Raw genomic sequence first — 18,459 nt, 5'->3', positions numbered from 1 at the left:
TTGGGGTGGAGGGAGACGGTGCTTAGGGGCCAGTGCCAGAGCATTTAGGATGATGGGATGTTTCGGAATTGAAACTGGATTCTTTTCCAGATGCCAAAGAGGCAAATGGGGAATGTCCTCAGGATATCACCTGTCATTATACGGATACAGCTCAAAGCAGAACCTTCCTGCAAACTTGTAGGGATATGAGACCTAAATAATTGTCCTTCATTTTCAGTTTTTTGGAGGATCGGGTGTGTCCAGAATTGCTGGGTTCTTGGCCTCGCTGACTTGAAGAATGAAGCCGCAGATCCTGGCGGTGAGCGTTAACAGTTCTTAAAGATGGTGCGTCTGGAGTTTGTTCCTTTAGATGTTCGGACGTGTCCAGAGTTTCTTCCTTCTGGTGGGTTTGTGGTCTTGCTGGCCTCAGGAACGAAGCTGCAGACCTTCATGATGAGTGTTATAGTTCATAAAAGCGGTGTGTCTGGAGTTGTTTGTTCCTCCTGGTGGGTTAGTGGTCTCACTGCCTTCAGGAGTGAAGCCGCAAACCTTCACAGTGAGCGTTACGGCTCACAAAAACAGCACAGCCCCAAAGCGTGAGCAGCAGCAACAGTTACTGCAAAAAGCGGAAACAACAAGACACACCCTGAAGAAGACGATCACATTAAACTGCAGTTGCTAGTGCAGGCAACCTGCTTTTATTCCCTTATCTGGCCCCACCCACATCCTGCAGATTGGTCCATTTTAAAGAAAGCTGATTGGTCCGTTTTACAGAGAGCTGATTGGTCCGTTTTGACAGGGTGCTGATTGGTGTTTACAATCCCTGAGCTAGACACAGAGTGCTGATTGGTGCATTTACAATCCTCTAGCTAGACATAAAAGTTCTCCAAGTCCCCACTAGATTAGCTAGACACAGAGCACTGATTGGTGCATTTACAAACCTTTAGCTAGACACAGAGTGCTGATTGGTGCATTTACAATTCTCTAGCTTGACATAAAAGTTCTCCAAGTCCCCACCAGATTAGCTAGATACAGAGTGCTGATTGGTGCATCCACAAACCCCTGGAGCTAGACGTAGAGTGCTGATTGGTGCATATACAATCCTCCAGCTAGACATAAAAGTTCTCCAAGCCGCCAAGCGACTCAGGAGCCCAGCTGGCTTTACATAGGCCTGGTGGATCCTGCGCCATGGGCCGCGGGCGGAGCTGGCCTTCAGTCCCAGGCGGTGCACGGGCACTCCTTAGCCCTTGGGGGGTCAGTGGGATCTGGCCCTGCAGAGCAGTGGGCAGTGCGCCCATGGCGGGGAGGAGCCGGGGGAGGAGCGGGGGAAGAGTGGGTGGGGGAAGCGGGGCGGGAACCGGGGGGCGGGAGTGGGGGGGGCGGGAGCGCGAGCGGGGGGCGGGGGCGGGAGCGGGGGTGCTGGGGGGGTTTGGGCATATGCGGCAGGCCGCAGGTACTGAGCCCTGACCCGCGGGTAGGCGGCTGAGGCCCAGTGAGAATTCGAGAGTGGTGCGCGCGGGCCGGCAGTGCTAGGGGGACCCGGGGCATCCTCCGCAGCTGCTGGCTCGGTGCTAAGCCCCTCACTGCCCTGGGCACTCCAAGTGCGGGTCTCGGCGAGCCCACGCCCAGCCGTAACTCACGCTGGCCCGCGAGCGCCCTGCGCAGCCCCAGTTCCCACCCGCGCCTCTCCCTCCAGGCCTCTCCCTCCACACCTTCCGGCAAGCAGAGGGAGCTGGCTCAGGCCTCGGCCAGCCCAGACAGGTGCCCCCACAGTGCAACGGCGGGCTGAAGGGCTCCTCAAGCGTGGCCAGAGTGGAGGCTGAGGCCAAGGAGGCACGGAGAGCGAGCAAGGGCTGCTAGCGCGTTGTCACCTCTCAGGGGGATGGAGTCTGGCTCTGTCACCTAGGCTGGAGTGCTATCTCTGCTTACTGCAACCTGTGCCTCCCAGCTCACTGCAACCTTTGCCTCCTAGGTTCAAGTGATCCTCCTGCCTCAGCTTCCTGAGTAGCTGGGATTACAAGCATGCGCCACCATGCCCAGCTAATTTTTGTACTTTTAGTAGAGACAGGGTTTCACCATGTGGGCCAGGCTGGTCTCAACTCCTGACCTCAAGTGATCCGCCCACCTAGGCCTCCCAAAATGCTAGGATTACAGGTGTGAGCCACCGCACCTGGCCTGTTTTGGGTTCTTTTCTTCTCTTTTTGAAAGTGCAAAAGTTGTTGGGAATTGAATAGTTTCGCCTAAAGGAGCCTCTAGCTGCAGAGAAGCTTAGGCTTGCAACCAGTGAGAAAGGGGCTTATGCTAATAGGTATATAGCCTGGGCAACAGCACAAAAACTCTGTCTCAAAAAAAAAAAAAGTATAGTAAATTATGAAAAAGAATAAGCATCTTCAACAATAAAGAATGAAAAAAATAAAAACTATACTCCACAATTAGAAAACAATAACTCTTAGGTTGTTAAAATATTTTTTGATATATTGTAAATAAGACACCCTCAGTATATGTGCAGAAAAGATTATATTAGTATAGGAAACAGCTGTGATTATAGATATATAAACTAGAGAAATGCTAGTCAGAAATAGGTTTATCAGAAGAGAGAAGAAATTTTTATTTGAGTAAATGTAGAGTCTATAATTTAAAATTATACAATGGTTTTTTTATTAAATGTTTATTCAAATATAAAAACAAAAGCTTATAAATAGGCCAAAAGAAATATTGTTGGTTTATAATCAGGTTCATAGGAACTAAGAGTAATTAGATGAGAGAGTGTGCAAATGATTGTGTTATTTTAGTAAAAATATCTAACACTGTACCTTAAAAATTAAAAATATACTTTTTAAAGGTCAACAAAAAATTATTGTGCTTCACATTTTTAAAACTTATCCTTCTTGTAGTATAGTTTGAAGTCAGGTAGCATGATGCCTCCAGCTTTGTTCTTTTTGCTCAGGATTGTCTTGGCTATACGGGCTCTTTTTTGGTTCCATAAGAAATTTAAAGTAGTTTTTTCTAATTCTGTGAAGCAAATCAATGGTAGCTTGATGGGGATGGCATTGAATCTGTAAATTACTTTGGGCAGTATGGCCATTTTCATGATATTGATTCTTCCTATTCATGAGCATGGAATGTTTCCATTTGTTTATGTCCTCTTTTATTTCCTTGAGCAGTGGTTTGTAGTTCTCCTTGAAGCGGTCCTTCACATCCCTTGTAAGTTGGATTCCTAGGTATTTTATTCTCTTTGTAGCAATTGTGAATGGGAGTTCACTCATGATTTGGATCTCTATTTTTGGTGTATAGAATGCTTGAGATTTCTGCACATTGCTTTTGTATCCTGAGACTTTGCTGAAGTTGCTTATCAGCTTAAGGAGATTTTGGGCTGAGACGATGGGTTTTCCAAATATACAATCATGTCATCTGCAAACAGAGACAATTTGACTTCCTCTCTTCCTATTTGAATACCCTTTATTTCTTTCTCTTGCCTGATTGCCTTGGCCAGAACTCCCAATACTATGTAGAATAGGAGTGGTGAGAGAGGGCATCCTTGTCTTGTGTCGGTTTTCAAATGGAATGCTTCCAGCTTTTGCCCATTCAGTATAATATTGGCTATGGGTTTGTCATAAATAGCTCTTATTATTTTGAGATACATCACTCATAAGTGGGAGTTGAACAATGAGAACACATGGACACAAGGAGTGGAACACCACATACTGGGGCCTGTCGGGGAGTGGGGAAGTACAGGAGGGATAACATTAGGAGAAATACCTAATGTAGATGACGGGTTGATGGATGCAGCAAACCACCATGCCACACGTATACCTGTGCAACAAACCTGCACGTTCTGTACATGTATCCCAGAACTTAAAAGTATAATAAAAAGAAATAAAATTTATCCTCCAAGTGAAATTACTATAAGAAGATAAATCTAACCTATAAATAAATAATCTACTATTTGGGAAAGTTAATAAACTTCTCAACACACAATAGAATTAAGGAAGATAGGCTGGGCGCAGCGGCTCATGCCTGTAATCGCAGCACTTTGGGAGGCCGAGGCTGGCAGATCACGAGCTCAAGAGATTGAGACCATCCTGGCCAACATGGTGAAACCCCGTCTCTACTGAAAATACAAAAATTAGCCGGGTGTGGTGGCCTGTGCTACTCGGGAAGCTGAGGCAGTAGAATCGCTTGAACCCGGGAGGCGGAGGTTGCAGTGAGCCGAAATCCTGCCACTGCACTCCAACAGGAAATTAATAACAAAAAAGAGACAGAGAGGGTGTGGAGAGAGTGTGTGTGTGTATGTGTGTGTGTGCATGTGTGAGAGAGAGACTATGGGGGTGGGGAGTGTGTGTGTGTGTGAGAGAGAGAGAGAGATTATCTCTGCTTCTTTTGTGGAAAAGCAGCCCCGCCTCCTCCTGCTGATCAGAGTATATGAATCCTGCCCCAGTGGTGATGTATTTCTTGTCTTTTGGTTACTGGACCCAAGGAATCTAAAGCACCCAACCCATAACCTTTAGAGAACAGGACTTGCCTGCCTTCCAGATCCCAGAGCTGCAGTGATGAGAAGCACAGGAAAACCTTAGAAGATTATTGGGAGCATTTGTAACTGGGGACACTCCTGTTTCTACCTCTCAGTTTCCTGTAGATTTTTTCTATGAAGAACTACTATATAAAGATCTGATTGAATATGTATAAAAGATGATGCCTCCTGCTTTCAGAATGTCTCCTTTGGCATAGTACCTCCTTTGCATCTTGAGAAGATTTCCCCAGGGCTCCATGAGTCCAACTGCGGCTTTTTTTTTTTTTTTTTTTTTTTTTTTTGAGACAGAGTATAGCTCTGTCGCCAGGCTGGAGTGCAGTGGCTCAACTGCAACCTCCGCCTCCCGGGTTCAAGTGATCCTTCTGCCTCAGCCTCCCGAGTAGCTGGGACTGCAGGCGCCCACCACCATACCCGACTAATTTTTGTATTTTTAATAGAGACGGGTTTCACCATGTTGGCAAGGATGGTCTTGATCTCTTGACCTCGTGATCCACCCGCCTCGGCCTCCCAAAGTACTGGGATTACAGGCGTGAGCCACCGCGCGCCGCTGGAATTAAGACTATATATATATTGATTTTTTTTTCTTGAAATCTACATGGATTTAAGAATCATTAGTATATTGAACGGGAAGAAACAAGATGGCGGCTGAAGAAACAGAGTGGGGCCCCAGCGATTCGGATTGAGCCTTCTCCCTCCACCCGCTTCGGCAGGCCGGGTCTCTACCGCCCAGGCGCCCGGCCCCTCGGGCCTCCTCGTCAGGCCCCGGCGCTCCCCACTGCCTCCACTGCGCCCGCCGCTCCTCGTCCGCTTTCCCTTCTCCCCCAGTCTCAGCCGCCGCCGCCGCACACATCCTAACCCATCGGGGGCTCAGCTAGCGGCAACGCAGTGGCAGCCGGGGCAGGTGGGCCGCCGCCAGGATGAGGTGGCGCCCAAGACGCGGCTGAGCTCGCCCAACGTGGGCAGCAGTAGCTGGCGGAAGCTGCCGCTGCCTTCCGCCCCCACACACGCACACCACACCATACACACCAGCGCCCCTGGCGGCGGCGGCGGGGGCGAGGGGGCTGGGGCAGCCACCTGGCGTGCACCACCGCGGCCCTCGGCCGTTAACAAAGTGGTATACGATGACCTCAAGAGCGAGGAGGAGGAGGACGGCGACGCTGAGGAGACCCAGGAGTCTGAGGACAACTAGGAGGATGAGATGGAGGAGGACGACGATGACTTCGATTACCCTTACCCGGAGGAGCTGGAAGACGACGAGGAGGACTCCAGTTACTGCAGGGAAAGCAACTTCAGGAGCCATAGTACCTACAGCAGCACTTCAGGCTGGAATGCAGTGTTGCGATCTCGCCTCACTGCAGCCTCTGACTCCCAGGTTCAAGCGATTCTCCTGCTTCAGCCTCCTGAGTAGCTGGGATTACAGGTCAGTTTCTCTCCCTGGAAGGAAGAGTATTCTCGGATTTCAAAAAAAGGAGGAAGAGTTCAGGCTGCCAGAACTGGACTAGCACTTCTGAATATCCGGAGGCGAGGTCGCCTGACTTCCTTGGGAAGCTCTGCAGTGCCCCCACCCCACCCTACCTCACCACTGCAGGCCCTGGAGTCCTGGGACCACCCAGGTCTGCGACCCAAATCCTTCCTCGCTAAGGGGAGGGGAGGGGGTTCCGGCGGGGCGGGATGGGAAGGGGTGCTTGGACAGGATTGTGACATAAGATTGCCATGGTGACATGGAGCAGATTTAGACCCGAGCCTAATAAAAGTGGCATAAATAAAGGTGTCATAAAGACAGGGCGGGGCGCACGCTTATAAGGGTCACGAGCGTTTCGGGGCTGCCAGAATGGCTCTCGCTCACTGCGCGGTGCCAGCATGTGTCATGTCCCGGCTGTGTTTCTGGGGCCTATGGCCCCTGCTCACGTGGCAACTATTGTGGCTACTAGTCAAGGAGGCTCAGCCTCTGGAGTGGGTCAAGGATCTGCTCCAGCTGACCTCTAACCCCCGGGGGCCGCCTGAGCCCTGGTCTTCCGCTCCTCCCATCTCCCATGGGAATCTCCCCATGCCCCTATTGCCCCAGCAGATCCGGGGGACTTTGATTACCTGGGGCCCTCTGCTTCCTCGCAGATGTCAGCCCCACCCCAGGAATCAACTGAAAATTTGGTTCCATTCCTGGACACGGATTCAGCTGGAGAGCTGCCCCTAGGGCCAGAGCAGTTCTCAGTTGCACACCAGGATTTCAATGACAAGCTGACTCTGCAAGAAAGGCTCCCGGAGGTGGTTCCAATGCTGGACAGGGATCAGAACCAGACCCTAGTTCAGCCTCCTTGCCTCAAAAGTAAGGTTCAAACTGCAGATCTAGATGGGGCTGCAGGTCATCAGGCAGATGAAATACTTGTTCCACTAGACAGTAAGGTTTCAAAACCAACTAAATTTATTTATTGTTTGTTTCACCCAGGAACCTGAAGAAAGATCTAGCTCAGCATTGGAGCATTGCTGATATTGTTGGAATTCCACAGCAATTATCCAAACCTCAGCGTTAGAAACAGACTTTGCAGGATGAATATTCGAGTATGGATACACAGTATCCTGGCAGCCTGCCTCCAGAACTCCGGGTGAACTCAGATGAGCCTCCAGGGTCCCCTGAGTAAGTTGGACTTTCTCAATTCCATCTAGAGCCTGAAACTCAAAATCCAGAGACCCTTGAAGATATCCAGTCCTCTTCACTCCAGGAAGAAGCCCCAGCGCAGCTTCCACAGCTCCTTCTTCAACCCAGCAGGAGGCCCCAGCTCTGCCTCCAGGGTCCTCTATGGAGATTCTAGCTCAAACTCTACCAAATCATGAGGTGACAGTTCAACCTCCAGGTGAGGATCAAGCTCATTATAACTTGCCCAACATTACAGTTAAACCTGCAGATGTGGAGGTTACCATAACTTCGGAGCCTACCAATGAGAAATAATCTTCCCAAGCCCAGCAGGGGGCCCCAGTTCAGTTTCCAGAGGAGGTGGAAGCTTCTGCAACCCAACAGTAGGCCCCAACTGAGCCTCCATGTCATCCTACGGAGCGTGAACTTTCCATTAGTGAGCAGGAGTAGCCAGCTCAGCCTTCTGAGTCTTCTGGGGAGGTTGACTCTTCTCAGACTCGGCAGGAGACCCCAGCTCAGCCTCCAGAAGAGATGGAACCTCCTGCAAACCAAGAGGAGGCCCCAACTGAGCCTCCAGGTCCTCCTGTAGAGCCTGAACTTTCCCCCAGTGAGCAGGAGCAGCCAGCTTAGCCTTCTGGGGAGTTTGAATCTTCTCCAGCCCAGCAGGAGACCCCAGCTCAGCCTCCAGAACATCATGAAGTCACCGTTTCACCTCCAGGTCACCATCAAACTCAGCATTCAGATTTGCCCAATGTCTCTGTTAAGCCTCCAGACATGCAGCTCACCATAGCAACAGAGCCTAGTGCAGAGGTGGGAACTTCTCCAGTCCACCAGGAGGCTACAGCTCAGCTCTCAGGACCAGGTAATGATGTAGAACCTCCCACTATCCAGCACGGGGGCCCACCTCTTCCTCCAGAGTCACCGGAAGATGCTGGACCTTTAGCAATTCAACAGGAGACTTCAGTTCAATCTCTGGAACCTATTAATAATGAGAACCCCTCTCCAATCCAGCAGGAAGCTGCAGCTGAGCATCCACAGACTGCTGAGAAGGGTACGTCTTCTCTAACCCAGCAGGAGGCCCCAGCTGAGACTCCAGAGCTCCCTAATGTAGTTGTAGCTCAACCTCCAGAGCTCCCTAATGTAGTTGTAGCTCAATCTCCAGAACATTCACACCTGACTCAAGCCACAGTTCAACCTTTGGATCTGGGGCTTACCATCACTCCAGAATCCACAACAGAGGTTGAACCTTCTGCAGCCCTGACGACTACAGCTCCTCCTCCAGAACACCCTGAGGTGACACTTCCACCTTCAGACAAGGGTCAGGCTCAGCATTCAAACCTGACTCAAGTCACACTTCCACCTCTGGACCTGGAGCTTACCATAACTACAGAACCTACTACAGAGGTTAAACCATCTCCAACCACGAAGGAGACCTCAACTCAGCCTCCAGACCTGGGGCTTGCCATAACTCCAGAGCCCACTACAGAGACTGGACATTTTACAGTCCTGGAGAAGACTACAGCTCCTCGTCCAGACCAGGTTCAGACTTTGCATCGAAAACTGACTGAAGTCACGGGTCCACCTACTGAACTAGAACCTACTCAGGATTCACTGGTGCAGTCTGAAAGTTACGCCCAAAATAAGGCTTTAACCGCGCCAGAGGAACAGTAGGCCTCCACAAGCACCAACATATGTGAGCTCTGTACCTGCGGAGATGAGACGCTGTCGTGTATTGATCTCAGCCCAAAACAGAGGCTCTGCCAAGTGCCTGTGCCAGAGCCCAACACCTACCATGGCACCTTCACCATCTTAAATTTCCAAGGAAACTATATTTCTTACATTGATGGAAATGTATGGAAAGCATACAGTTGGACCGGGAAACTAATTCTCAATGAAAATTATTTGACTGAATTATATAATGATTCATATGAAGGCCTGCTATCCCTCCAGTATTTAGATTTATCCTGCAATAAAATACAGTCTATCGAAAGACATACATTTGAACCACTACCATTTTTGCAGTTTATAAATCTTGGTTGCAATTTACTCACAGAACTGAGCTTTGGAACATTTCAGGCCTGGCATGGAATGCAGTTTTTACACAAGTTAATTCTCAATCGCAATCCTCTGACAACTGTTGAAGATCCATATCTCTTTAAATTGTCAGCATTTAAATATCTAGACATGGGAACAATGCAAGTCCCACTTACAACAATTGAGAACATTCTCGTGATGACTGTTGAACTGGAGAAACTGATCTTACCTAGCCATATGACCTGCTGCCTCTGCCAATTTAAAAATAGCATTGAGGCTGTCTGCAAGACAGTCAAGCTGCATTGCAGCAGTGCATGTCTGACAAACACCATACATGTCTGAAGAAACATCTGTAGAGAATCCAGGAGTGTTCATGAAGGTGTTACAAGCACAGAAGAAGCACACGAGCACTAAGCTGACTATTGAGCCAGAGGCAGCCTCAGACAGCAATGGCATCAATTTGTCAGGCTTTGGGAGTGGGCAGCTAGACACCAATGATGAGAGGGATGTTATCAGTGCACTAAGTTACATCTTGCCTTATTTCTCAGCGGTAAATCTAGATGTGAAATCAATGTTGTTACCGTTCATTAATCTGCTTTCTTCAAATGTGCAAGATGGAGATAGGCTCCTGGGTATTTTGAATAACAATACAAAGAGCCCCTTTCTTCAACCTGCATCCAACAACTCAACTTATGAAAATAAATTGAGAAAGCTGTATTTGCTGGAAAATATGTTAGATGCAGAAATACAAGAAAAAATTGATGAAGTTAAAAGGGAAGAAAAAACTGCCATGCTTATGCAGTCCAGCCTTCTAGGTAACAAATTTAAATGCCAAATATTTGAAAAGAAATTAGAAACTATCTAACCACAGGAAAGCAGCCTGGCAAAGATTCAAAGTGTAGGCAAAAACCTGCAGAGAGTGAACAGAGTCCTCATGGGCCCAAGGAGCATCTTAAAAAGGCACTTCAAAGAAGTGGAAAGCAGAGGATCAGGAGGGAACGGGGTGCCCAGGCATTTGCAGAGAACGCTGCCAAAGAAAAAAGGCTCGGGAGTCCAGCCCCAAGGGAGCTGAGACAGCCTCACATAGAGCAGGGGCCTGACAAGTTAGTGGGAAACACCATCTACACCAAGCCTTCGTTCATCCAAGAGCATAAGGCCGCAGTCTCCTCTGTGCTGAAACCCTTCTCCATGGGTGTGCCTTCTGCCTCCACCCCTGCAAAAGCCCTACCTCAGGTCAGAGACAGAGCAAAAGACTTAACCTACACCATTTTCATTTTAGAAAATGCAAAGGCTAGAGTTAAAAATATGAAGGCTGCTAAACCAATCATACATTCCAGAAAAAAATACCGCTTTCATAAAACTTGCTCCCGCGTGGCCCACAGAACACTCAAGGCCAAAAAGAGTCCAAAGTTCAGAAAGAAAAGTTACCTCAATAGACTGATGCTCGCAAAGAGGCCTCCATTCTCTGCAGTGAAGAGCCTCATAAATTCCCTTTCCCAAAGGGCTTTTTCATCTTTAGGAGACTCGAGTCCTCAGGAAAATCCTTTTCCAGAAGTATTTGCTCCTTCAGAACGTTTTATAGAAAACACTAATGTAAAAAACACAACTGCAAGAAATGCCTTTGAAGAAAACATTTTTATGGAAAACACTACTAGGCCATAAGGCACCATCTCTGAAAACACAACCCACAATCATCCTCCTGAGGCAGATTCCGCTGGGACTGCATTCAACTTAGGGCCAACTATTAAGCAAACTGAGACAAAATGGGAATACAACAACGTGGGCACTGACCTGTCCCCCGAGCCCAAAAGCTTCAATTACCCATTGTTCTCGTCCCCAGGTGATCAGTTTGAAATTCAGCTAACCCAACAGCCACGTTCCCTCATCCCCAACAACAATGTGAGAAGGCTCATTTCTCATGTTATCCGGACCTTGAAGATGGACTGCTCTGAGACCCATGTGCAATTGACCTGTGCCAAGCTCATCTCCAGGACAGGCCTCCTGATGAAGCTTCTCAGTGAGCAGCAAGAAGTAAAGGTGTCCAAGGCAGAATGGGATACGGACCAGTGGAAAACTGAGAACTATATCAATGAGAGCACAGAAGCCCAGAATGAACAGAAAGAGCAGAAGTCGAGTGAGCTCACAAAAGAAGTTCCAGGATATGGCTATAACAACAAACTCATCTTGGCAATATTTGTGACCGAAATACTAACAACTTTGATTATAATTTTTTGCCTCATTGAGATTTATTCTCACCGATGGTCATCACAAGAAGATGGAGAAGGATTCTCAAGGGGCATTTTCAGATTTCTGCCACAGAGGAGATGCTCTTCACGAAGTGAGACTCAGGATGAATCTTTCTCATTCAGACAGCCACTCTGGCTTAAAGATATGTACAAACCTCTCAGTGCCACAAGAGTAAATAACCAGGCATGGAAGCTGCACAAGAAGTCATCTAATGAGAATGAGATCCCCATCTGATGAGGACAGCGAAACCCCAACAGAGAAGGGGGAGGAGAGTGAAGCCCTGCCACCGGAGGAGAACACAGAGTGACCCCAGCCCACCTCAGGCGTCCTGCAAAAATACTTAGCGTAAACAACAAGGGCCATCAGAAAGAAAAGCAGGACTGAAGCCAGCAGCCCATGCATCCACAGAGGCAGCCGGCGGAGGAAGCACAGGGCCATCGTTCTCTCCTTTGTTTCCCAGTCTAATTAATCACCCAGACCTGAAAACATATCCTCAGGGGGTGGAGATTTTACAATTAAATACCATTGTTCTTGGTGAAAAAAAATCATTAGTATATTATATATTGTGCACTAACAGTGACATAGTAGAATTTCTTTATCATCCTGAGAAGTCCACAAGACACTGGAAGAATAGACTAATCTACTTGTTCAGTTTTCTTAACTTTCAATGTATCCGTTTTGTCTTTTTATCTTAATTTTATGCATAGAACTGCAGTGATTCTAACTAAAGTGAATAATAATTCAAGAAGCTTAGGCTCTTTTAAAAACACACTCATGAATTCTCTATTTAACATGCCTCAATTTAGCAATTTAGTCAAAAGTAAATATTTTCCACCTTTATGGTGATTCTGCCATTTCCAAATTCTTCCTCCCAAGTGCTCTCAATTTTGTTGTGTTGTTTTTTTTAGAAAAAAGTATCACCACAGCCCTGTTCAAATTTAGGTAATAGCTCTCTAAAGCCTCCATGATAACGTCTGAATTTCTGACAAGGTGCCTCCAAGTTTTGTTCCAAATTCTCATCTCACTAATTTTTGTCATACATTCTATGTTCCTTCCAAATCCTCTTTATCTCCCAAAACTCTGTTCCTCCTCTGCCTTTGCATGTGGTCTATGTGGAATGCCCAACTTTTTTTTTTTTGGTAATGACAGGGCCTTGCTCTACTGGCCAGGCTGGAGTGCAGTGGTGTGATCATAACTCACTGTAGCCTCAAACTCCTGGGTGCAAGCGATCCTCCTGCCTTGGCCTCCCAAAGTGCTCAGATTACAGATGTGAGTCACTGTGCCCAGCCCACCTCTTTCCCACAGAATGTATCCTCCTTGTTCCTCAAGGTCAGTAAATATGCTTCCTTCTCTCTAATATTTTCTGGTCTTCTCCAGAAGCCAGGATCAGGAGTCACTATACCTCCTCTGTTTTCCCCAAGCACTTTGTTAACAAATCTTTCATAGAATTCATTGCAGTATATGATATGCATTGGATTATATTGTATTATAATGTTATATTACTGCATCTTTTTCTCCACATTGTAAATTTCTTGATAATTTTCTTTATTCATTTCATGTCTAACATTATATTTCTTGTCATGTAATAAGCAATAAAATTTTGATGACTTGAATGATGTGAGAAAACAAGAAAAAAACAGACTTGACGATTACACAGGTGTATGTCTTATTTTTCATTCTGCATAACTTCTGCCTGTATTTTATTGATAACCTTGGCCTTGAATATACATAAGTGGATAAAATGTCTCATATTTTGGAGTAGGTTGTAGCAAATTAATCATCTAATTGCTTGTTTATACTGTTCAATTTGATCATCACAGTTTAGGTCTCTAGCAAGAAGAAAAGACTTTCACGTATGTGACAAATACATAAATAGGATACAAATAGGATTTGTTAATAATCGGAATCTGTTAAAAACAAGATAAATTTTTACTGTTTTGTGATAATAACAAAGTAAAATGAATTGTGTTCCTAGGGTTTACTTATAAATTAAACACACTATTACCACTTTATTTTCCAATTTCATCTCTTTAAGAAAAAAATGTGTTACTTTAAAATGATCTATGAGTACAATTTTATATGGAAAGGGCAATAACATTGCTTTCAATGCAAATAGAAGTTTATTATTGCAAGGGCAACTGTTAAAAAAAACTTTTTATTCACAACAGCCTGTGTGACATAGGCCTTTAACATGGGGCCAATGTCGCTAAGAAGTTGAAAACACAGTATTACAAAATCAGTAGAAAACAAGCAACAAAACAAAAGTGTCTATCTTCTTTTCTTTGTCCAACATGTTTGGGTAGTAGTATTGAAGGAGCTCTATGACAAGTGCAAATGATGTGTAAAATGAATCAGCTCTGCTCAGCATATACACAGAGACTATAAAGTTACTTATGCAAATATAGCTCTACTGTGTTAATTGCTACAGGACTTAGATAGGTATGGCAGAAAGATGGCCAGATTCAGATGACCTAGACACTGATGTCACACTAAACTCTTGGAATTGGCTTCTTGGCTTTCCTCCCTGACAAGTGACTGAAATGGGGGTAAGGTTGAATTTTATGAAGATGTGACACTTACCCCACCACACACACGCACAAATTATTGTATTTCCTTCTTCGTGCCTGTGTTATGGCCTGCTAATGGTATACTTTACTTGAATGAACTCATGTGCTCCAAATTTTCTGTGGGATAGAGATTGATCATATTCCCCATTTTAAGGAAATTACAGCTTGAAAAAACTAAATAGTGTGGCAAGAAAGCTAGTAAGTTGCAAAGTCAGGGATGGTCCCAGGATTCTGTCTCTGGAGACTGTCCTTTCCACCCCATCACACATGGCTGCTGATCATCGAGACAGGTTTCCATGATGCACAGGATGGTGGGTGAAGTGGGTGGAGGCAAGACATGTTCACTACACTCACACCTGTCATTTACCAGCAAATCAGCCATGGAAAGCACCACGGTCCTTAAATAAATGACCCCTGCTGGGACTTACTTTAGATAGGCGACATGTTTGAAGCAGCCCTGGCTCACACCGAGGCTTGGGGCCTCCGTGGAGACTGCGCATCTGCCCATTGGATGTAGGAGAGCCTCCCAGCACATGCAGTGGGCATGCCCTGCAGAGCGCATTTTTCTCATTCCACAGAGCATCGATCTTAAGACAGATCATCGTGAACTGCCCTTAAAGCTGAGGGCAATCTGTCCATCCACTCACACATCACTTAAGAGACAGAAATTTCATTCTCTCTCTCTGTGTGTGTGTGTGCGTGTGTGTGTGTGTCTGTGTGTGTGTGTGTGAAGTCATTTCCTTTTCCTCTCTCCCCCGCCAAGGCACCTGCTCAGCACACTTTCCTGTTCGCTTTTTCCTCCTGGGCAGTGCTCATCCTCCCTGCCTGATTCAGATTCCTCCCTGGTGCTGCTGTCCAATATTTATTGCTCAGCTAAGTATCAAAAAAGAGGAAATACAAAAATCTTGAAGGCTACTACATGCTAGGTAATTTCACATACTTTATTGGAGAAAACAAAATTTTTCAGAGCTTGTTTCCTGACGCAGTCACACAGTGAACTAGCGGCAAATCCAAGATAGACTTCGGGCCAAGATAACCCTAAACCCGTTCATTTTCCTCAATCCCACCAGAAATCACCCTAAAGAGGAGGTTTATTTATTTAAAAAAAAAAAAACTGAAACATCTATAGGTCACATTGATTATTTCCCATTAAAAATGAAAAGGATTCTATTAAATCCAATAAGGGGGAAATGAATATTCCTTCAATTTAGGTTTGTTCCTTTTATGGAATAAAGTAATAACACGTTAAATAAGTGTCACTGCTTTTTAGCCACTCATACATTACCATTTGGAATTCTTTAGTATTTACAACCCAAAGTTGGTTCTCTAATCTATTTCTCATCTTTGTGTGATAATTTTACAAAATGTCCTCTTCATTTTTGAAGACAAAGAAACGTGAAACGTCCACGATCAAATGATTTCCCCCTGTGTTGTATTAGACAAACCCGAAGCAAAGCCTCCGGAGGGCGCTGGAGAAGCCGCAGCTGCAGACACCGCGACAGTCTCAAGACACTTAAGCTGGAAGCGAATGTGGCATTTCAAAGAGGCACGAAATGTAACCGGCTAGGAAGGAGGGATTCCGCCGCACGGCTCCCGCGTCCGCGGGACAGAGACGCCTAACCGGAAGAGCTAGCAGGAACGCCGGACGCCGCTGGGAGGTGTCCGGAAGCGCGGCGGAGCGGGGGACTACATTTCCCATAAGCCCGCGGGGCAGGGCGAGGGGCGGGCGTCGGGGACATTACCGGACAGGCCTTGTCCGGCAATACCAAGGTAAATGCCGGCGCCGCGGCTCAGAGGGAAGAGTAACTTATGATCTGCGCCTAGATTTTTCCTAGTAACCCTCCTAACCCATCCCCCTAACTGACAAAAACGACTCTTCCATCCGGGAGACTTTGGGATTTCCGGGCTACAGGACTCCACCCCCCCACAACCTAGTCAGTCCCCCCACCAACGTTGGGCCTGGGGCACTTCCCAAATGCCTAAGGACGCAGGGGGTTGCGCTAGTAAGTTGAAGGCCCAGGGTACCCCCTTTCTAGGGTTGACGACCCGTAAAGACTCCTCATTGGCCCCGCCCTCTACGCCCAGTATCCTATTTTTAATTTTTTTTTAAATTATTGGTTTCTTAAATAGAGCCAGGGTATCGCCATGTTCCCCAGGCTCGTCTTGAACTCCTGGCCTCAAGCCATCCTCCCCACTCGACCTCTCAAAGTATCGAGATTACAGGCGTGAGCCACTGTGCCCGGCCGTCCCCATGCCCAGTCTCCTATTAAATCCCGCTGGAGGTGCCTGGCTCCCTGGGGCTGGGTGGAAAGGGTAGTGTAGGGGAAGTTGCCCTCCGTCCCAGCACAGTTTAGGAGCCGGCGACCTCCTCTCTCCTTCGGCTGCTCCTCGGACGTTCTTGGCTCAGGGCCGCGAAAACTGTCGAAGACCTGCGGGCCAGGGACTGCTGAGCACCTCCATCCAAGGTCCCCAATGCTTTTCTCCATCTACCCTTTAGAGTGGGTGTCACGATTGCCACTGGAAAGGCTAAGTGACTTGCCCTAAGTCACATAATTTAAATGGCAGAACTGGAGTTTCGCACAGAACCTGTCCCGACTTAAAGCCCTTTGCTTAGGCCCCATTTAACTTCCTCAAACCTTAACTTAGGAGAGTGCAGGCGCTGGGGACCGCAGAGTCATTTTTGTTGCCCAGCGGTGCCGTCGCGTGCAGCTTTGGGCCCAGGTGCAGAACCCAACCGCGCATCCCCAGCGCGCACTTCGTCCACCCGGCTGCCAGAGCGGACACATCGGTCCGGCCTCGGTTTCCCCCTTCTGAACAAAAGCGCGCACAGTGTGCTCCCCGCACCAAGCCGGGACTGTGGACCCCTGGACGGTTCTATCTCCTCCTTTCCCCGCTTCCCGGACCCTCCTCTGGGGACAGACGGACCGCGCGCGTCCTTGCCGCGGCGGCGGGTCGGGTGGGTGGGGTTTGCTGCACTGCCGCTGCGGCGGCGGCGGCGCCAGTGGGTCCTCCGATGACTCTGGGGCGGGGCTGTGGGGAGGGCACAGACTGACAGACGGACTCCGGCGGAATGGGGGGTGTGGCCGCTCCGCCAGGGTCCCCAGGGTGGGAGAGCGGCTCCGCGGCCACCGATGCCCGGACCCCCTCTGTCTTCTGCTAGACATGCTCTTCCTCTCGGTGAGTTGTTTTGCTGTCGTCGCGGGCCGGATTCGTGGCCTTAGTCACGCCCCGGGGGAGGAGGAAGGAGCCGGGCCGCTTCGATCTGTGTGGCCTGGATAGGGCAGGGCAAAGGGGAACTGAGCCGCTTCGCTCCCGGGCCTCCTCCTTTTGGGGCATGTTGATCCGCGGCTGCGCTCCATGTTCCAGTTTCATGCAGGCTCTTGGGAAAGCTGGTGCTGCTGCTGCCTGATTCCCGCCGACAGACCTTGGGACCGGGGCCAACACTGGCAGCTGGAGATGGCCGACACGAGATCCGTGCACGAGACTAGGTTTGAGGCGGCCGTGAAGGTGATCCAGAGTTTGCCGAAGAATGGTACGTGCGCTGGGCCCCGGCTGTAGACGCTTCCTGCAGAGAGCCCCAAAGCCCCCTTTCACTTTCTGGTTCTAGTGTTGTTTATTTAGCCTTTTTTTCTGTGTAGGAGCCATGAGTGGAAGGGGAGCTATTGAATATGAATTAATTACCTTTTGATCTTCCAAACCGGAGAAAAATCTAATATCCAGATTTTAAGTAGTTCATATTGTTGAAAACAAAAGTCTTGTCACTTAATGACTGCGGATTTGGGTGTGTTAAAAAATAAATCCGGGCCGGGCGCGGTGGCTCAAGCCTGTAATCCCAACACTTTGGGAGGCCGAGGTGGATGGATCACCTGAGGTCAGGAGTTCAAGACCAGCCTGACCAATATGGTGAAACCCCGTCTCTACTAAAAAAATACGAAAATTAGCCAGGCTTCGTGGCGTGCGCCTGTAGTCCCAGCTACTCGGGAGGCTGAGACAGGGAAATTGCTTGAACCCGGGAGGCAGAGGTTGCAGTGACCCGATATCGTGCCACTGCACTCCAGCCTGGGCGACAGAGCCAGACTCCATCTCAAACAAACAAACAAACAAACAAAAATCTAGGCTGGGGATGCCTAATGCCACACACTCATAGGGTCTACCAGCTTAAGCGTTTTGAAAATTTTGATATGAAGGGACAGAAAAGAAAGAATAACTATAGTCAATTGTGAAGTAATTTCTCTTTATTTTAATAAATATGTATTTTCTACCTTTTTATTTGCTATTCCATTGTATAATGTTCTTTTTTATACTCATATTGGACCTTCTTTGCAGCTGGTGAGAAAAAAGTCATTCCAGTGGCTGATCTCCTTCTTGTATTTAATGTGCTATTTCTCTGGCTGCTTTTTAGATTTCTTTTCTATCTTTGGTTTTCAGCAATTTGACTAGTAGATGTGGTTTTTCTTCATATTAACCCTGTT

General features: G+C 47.7%; 2 protein-coding genes and 1 pseudogene across 18 annotated transcripts in view; all 3 read left to right on the top strand.

Moving 5' to 3' along the window:
* The first annotated feature begins 226 nt into the window (after positions 1-226).
* Positions 227-13,432, top strand: LOC100985125 (leucine-rich repeat-containing protein 37A2-like). Its single transcript, XM_055092526.2, is given in 5 exon segments — positions 227-324; positions 6,954-9,508; positions 9,510-10,144; positions 10,147-11,644; positions 11,646-13,432. Coding segments are annotated over 4 exon segments (4,053 nt in total). The 5' UTR covers positions 227-324; positions 6,954-7,670; the 3' UTR covers positions 11,728-13,432.
* LOC129393127 (leucine-rich repeat-containing protein 37B-like) lies at positions 5,709-7,454 on the top strand (annotated as a pseudogene).
* Positions 13,433-15,617: 2,185 nt separating the features above from the next.
* The window catches only part of ACBD5 (acyl-CoA binding domain containing 5), a 46,925-nt gene continuing 44,083 nt past the window's right edge, over positions 15,618-18,459 (top strand). For 2 of the 17 annotated variants that reach the window (XM_034930180.2, XM_055092531.1), the window contains exons 1-2: positions 15,618-15,757; positions 17,354-17,519. In XM_034930180.2, the coding sequence (XP_034786071.1) occupies positions 17,444-17,519 (76 nt within the window). In that variant the 5' untranslated portion in view covers positions 15,618-15,757; positions 17,354-17,443. Of the gene's footprint in view, positions 17,165-17,344; positions 17,520-18,459 lie in introns of those variants that run through there. The other 15 variants (XM_003821425.3, XM_008974894.3, XM_034930176.4 and 12 more) reach the window with 13 other exon arrangements.

The sequence above is a fragment of the Pan paniscus genome, chromosome 8 (assembly GCF_029289425.2).
Source record: "Pan paniscus chromosome 8, NHGRI_mPanPan1-v2.0_pri, whole genome shotgun sequence".
In the NCBI taxonomy this organism is placed as follows: Eukaryota; Metazoa; Chordata; class Mammalia; order Primates; family Hominidae; genus Pan; species Pan paniscus.
Note: the sequence above shows the minus strand (reverse complement) of the source record. Positions and strands in the feature narration are given on the sequence as shown.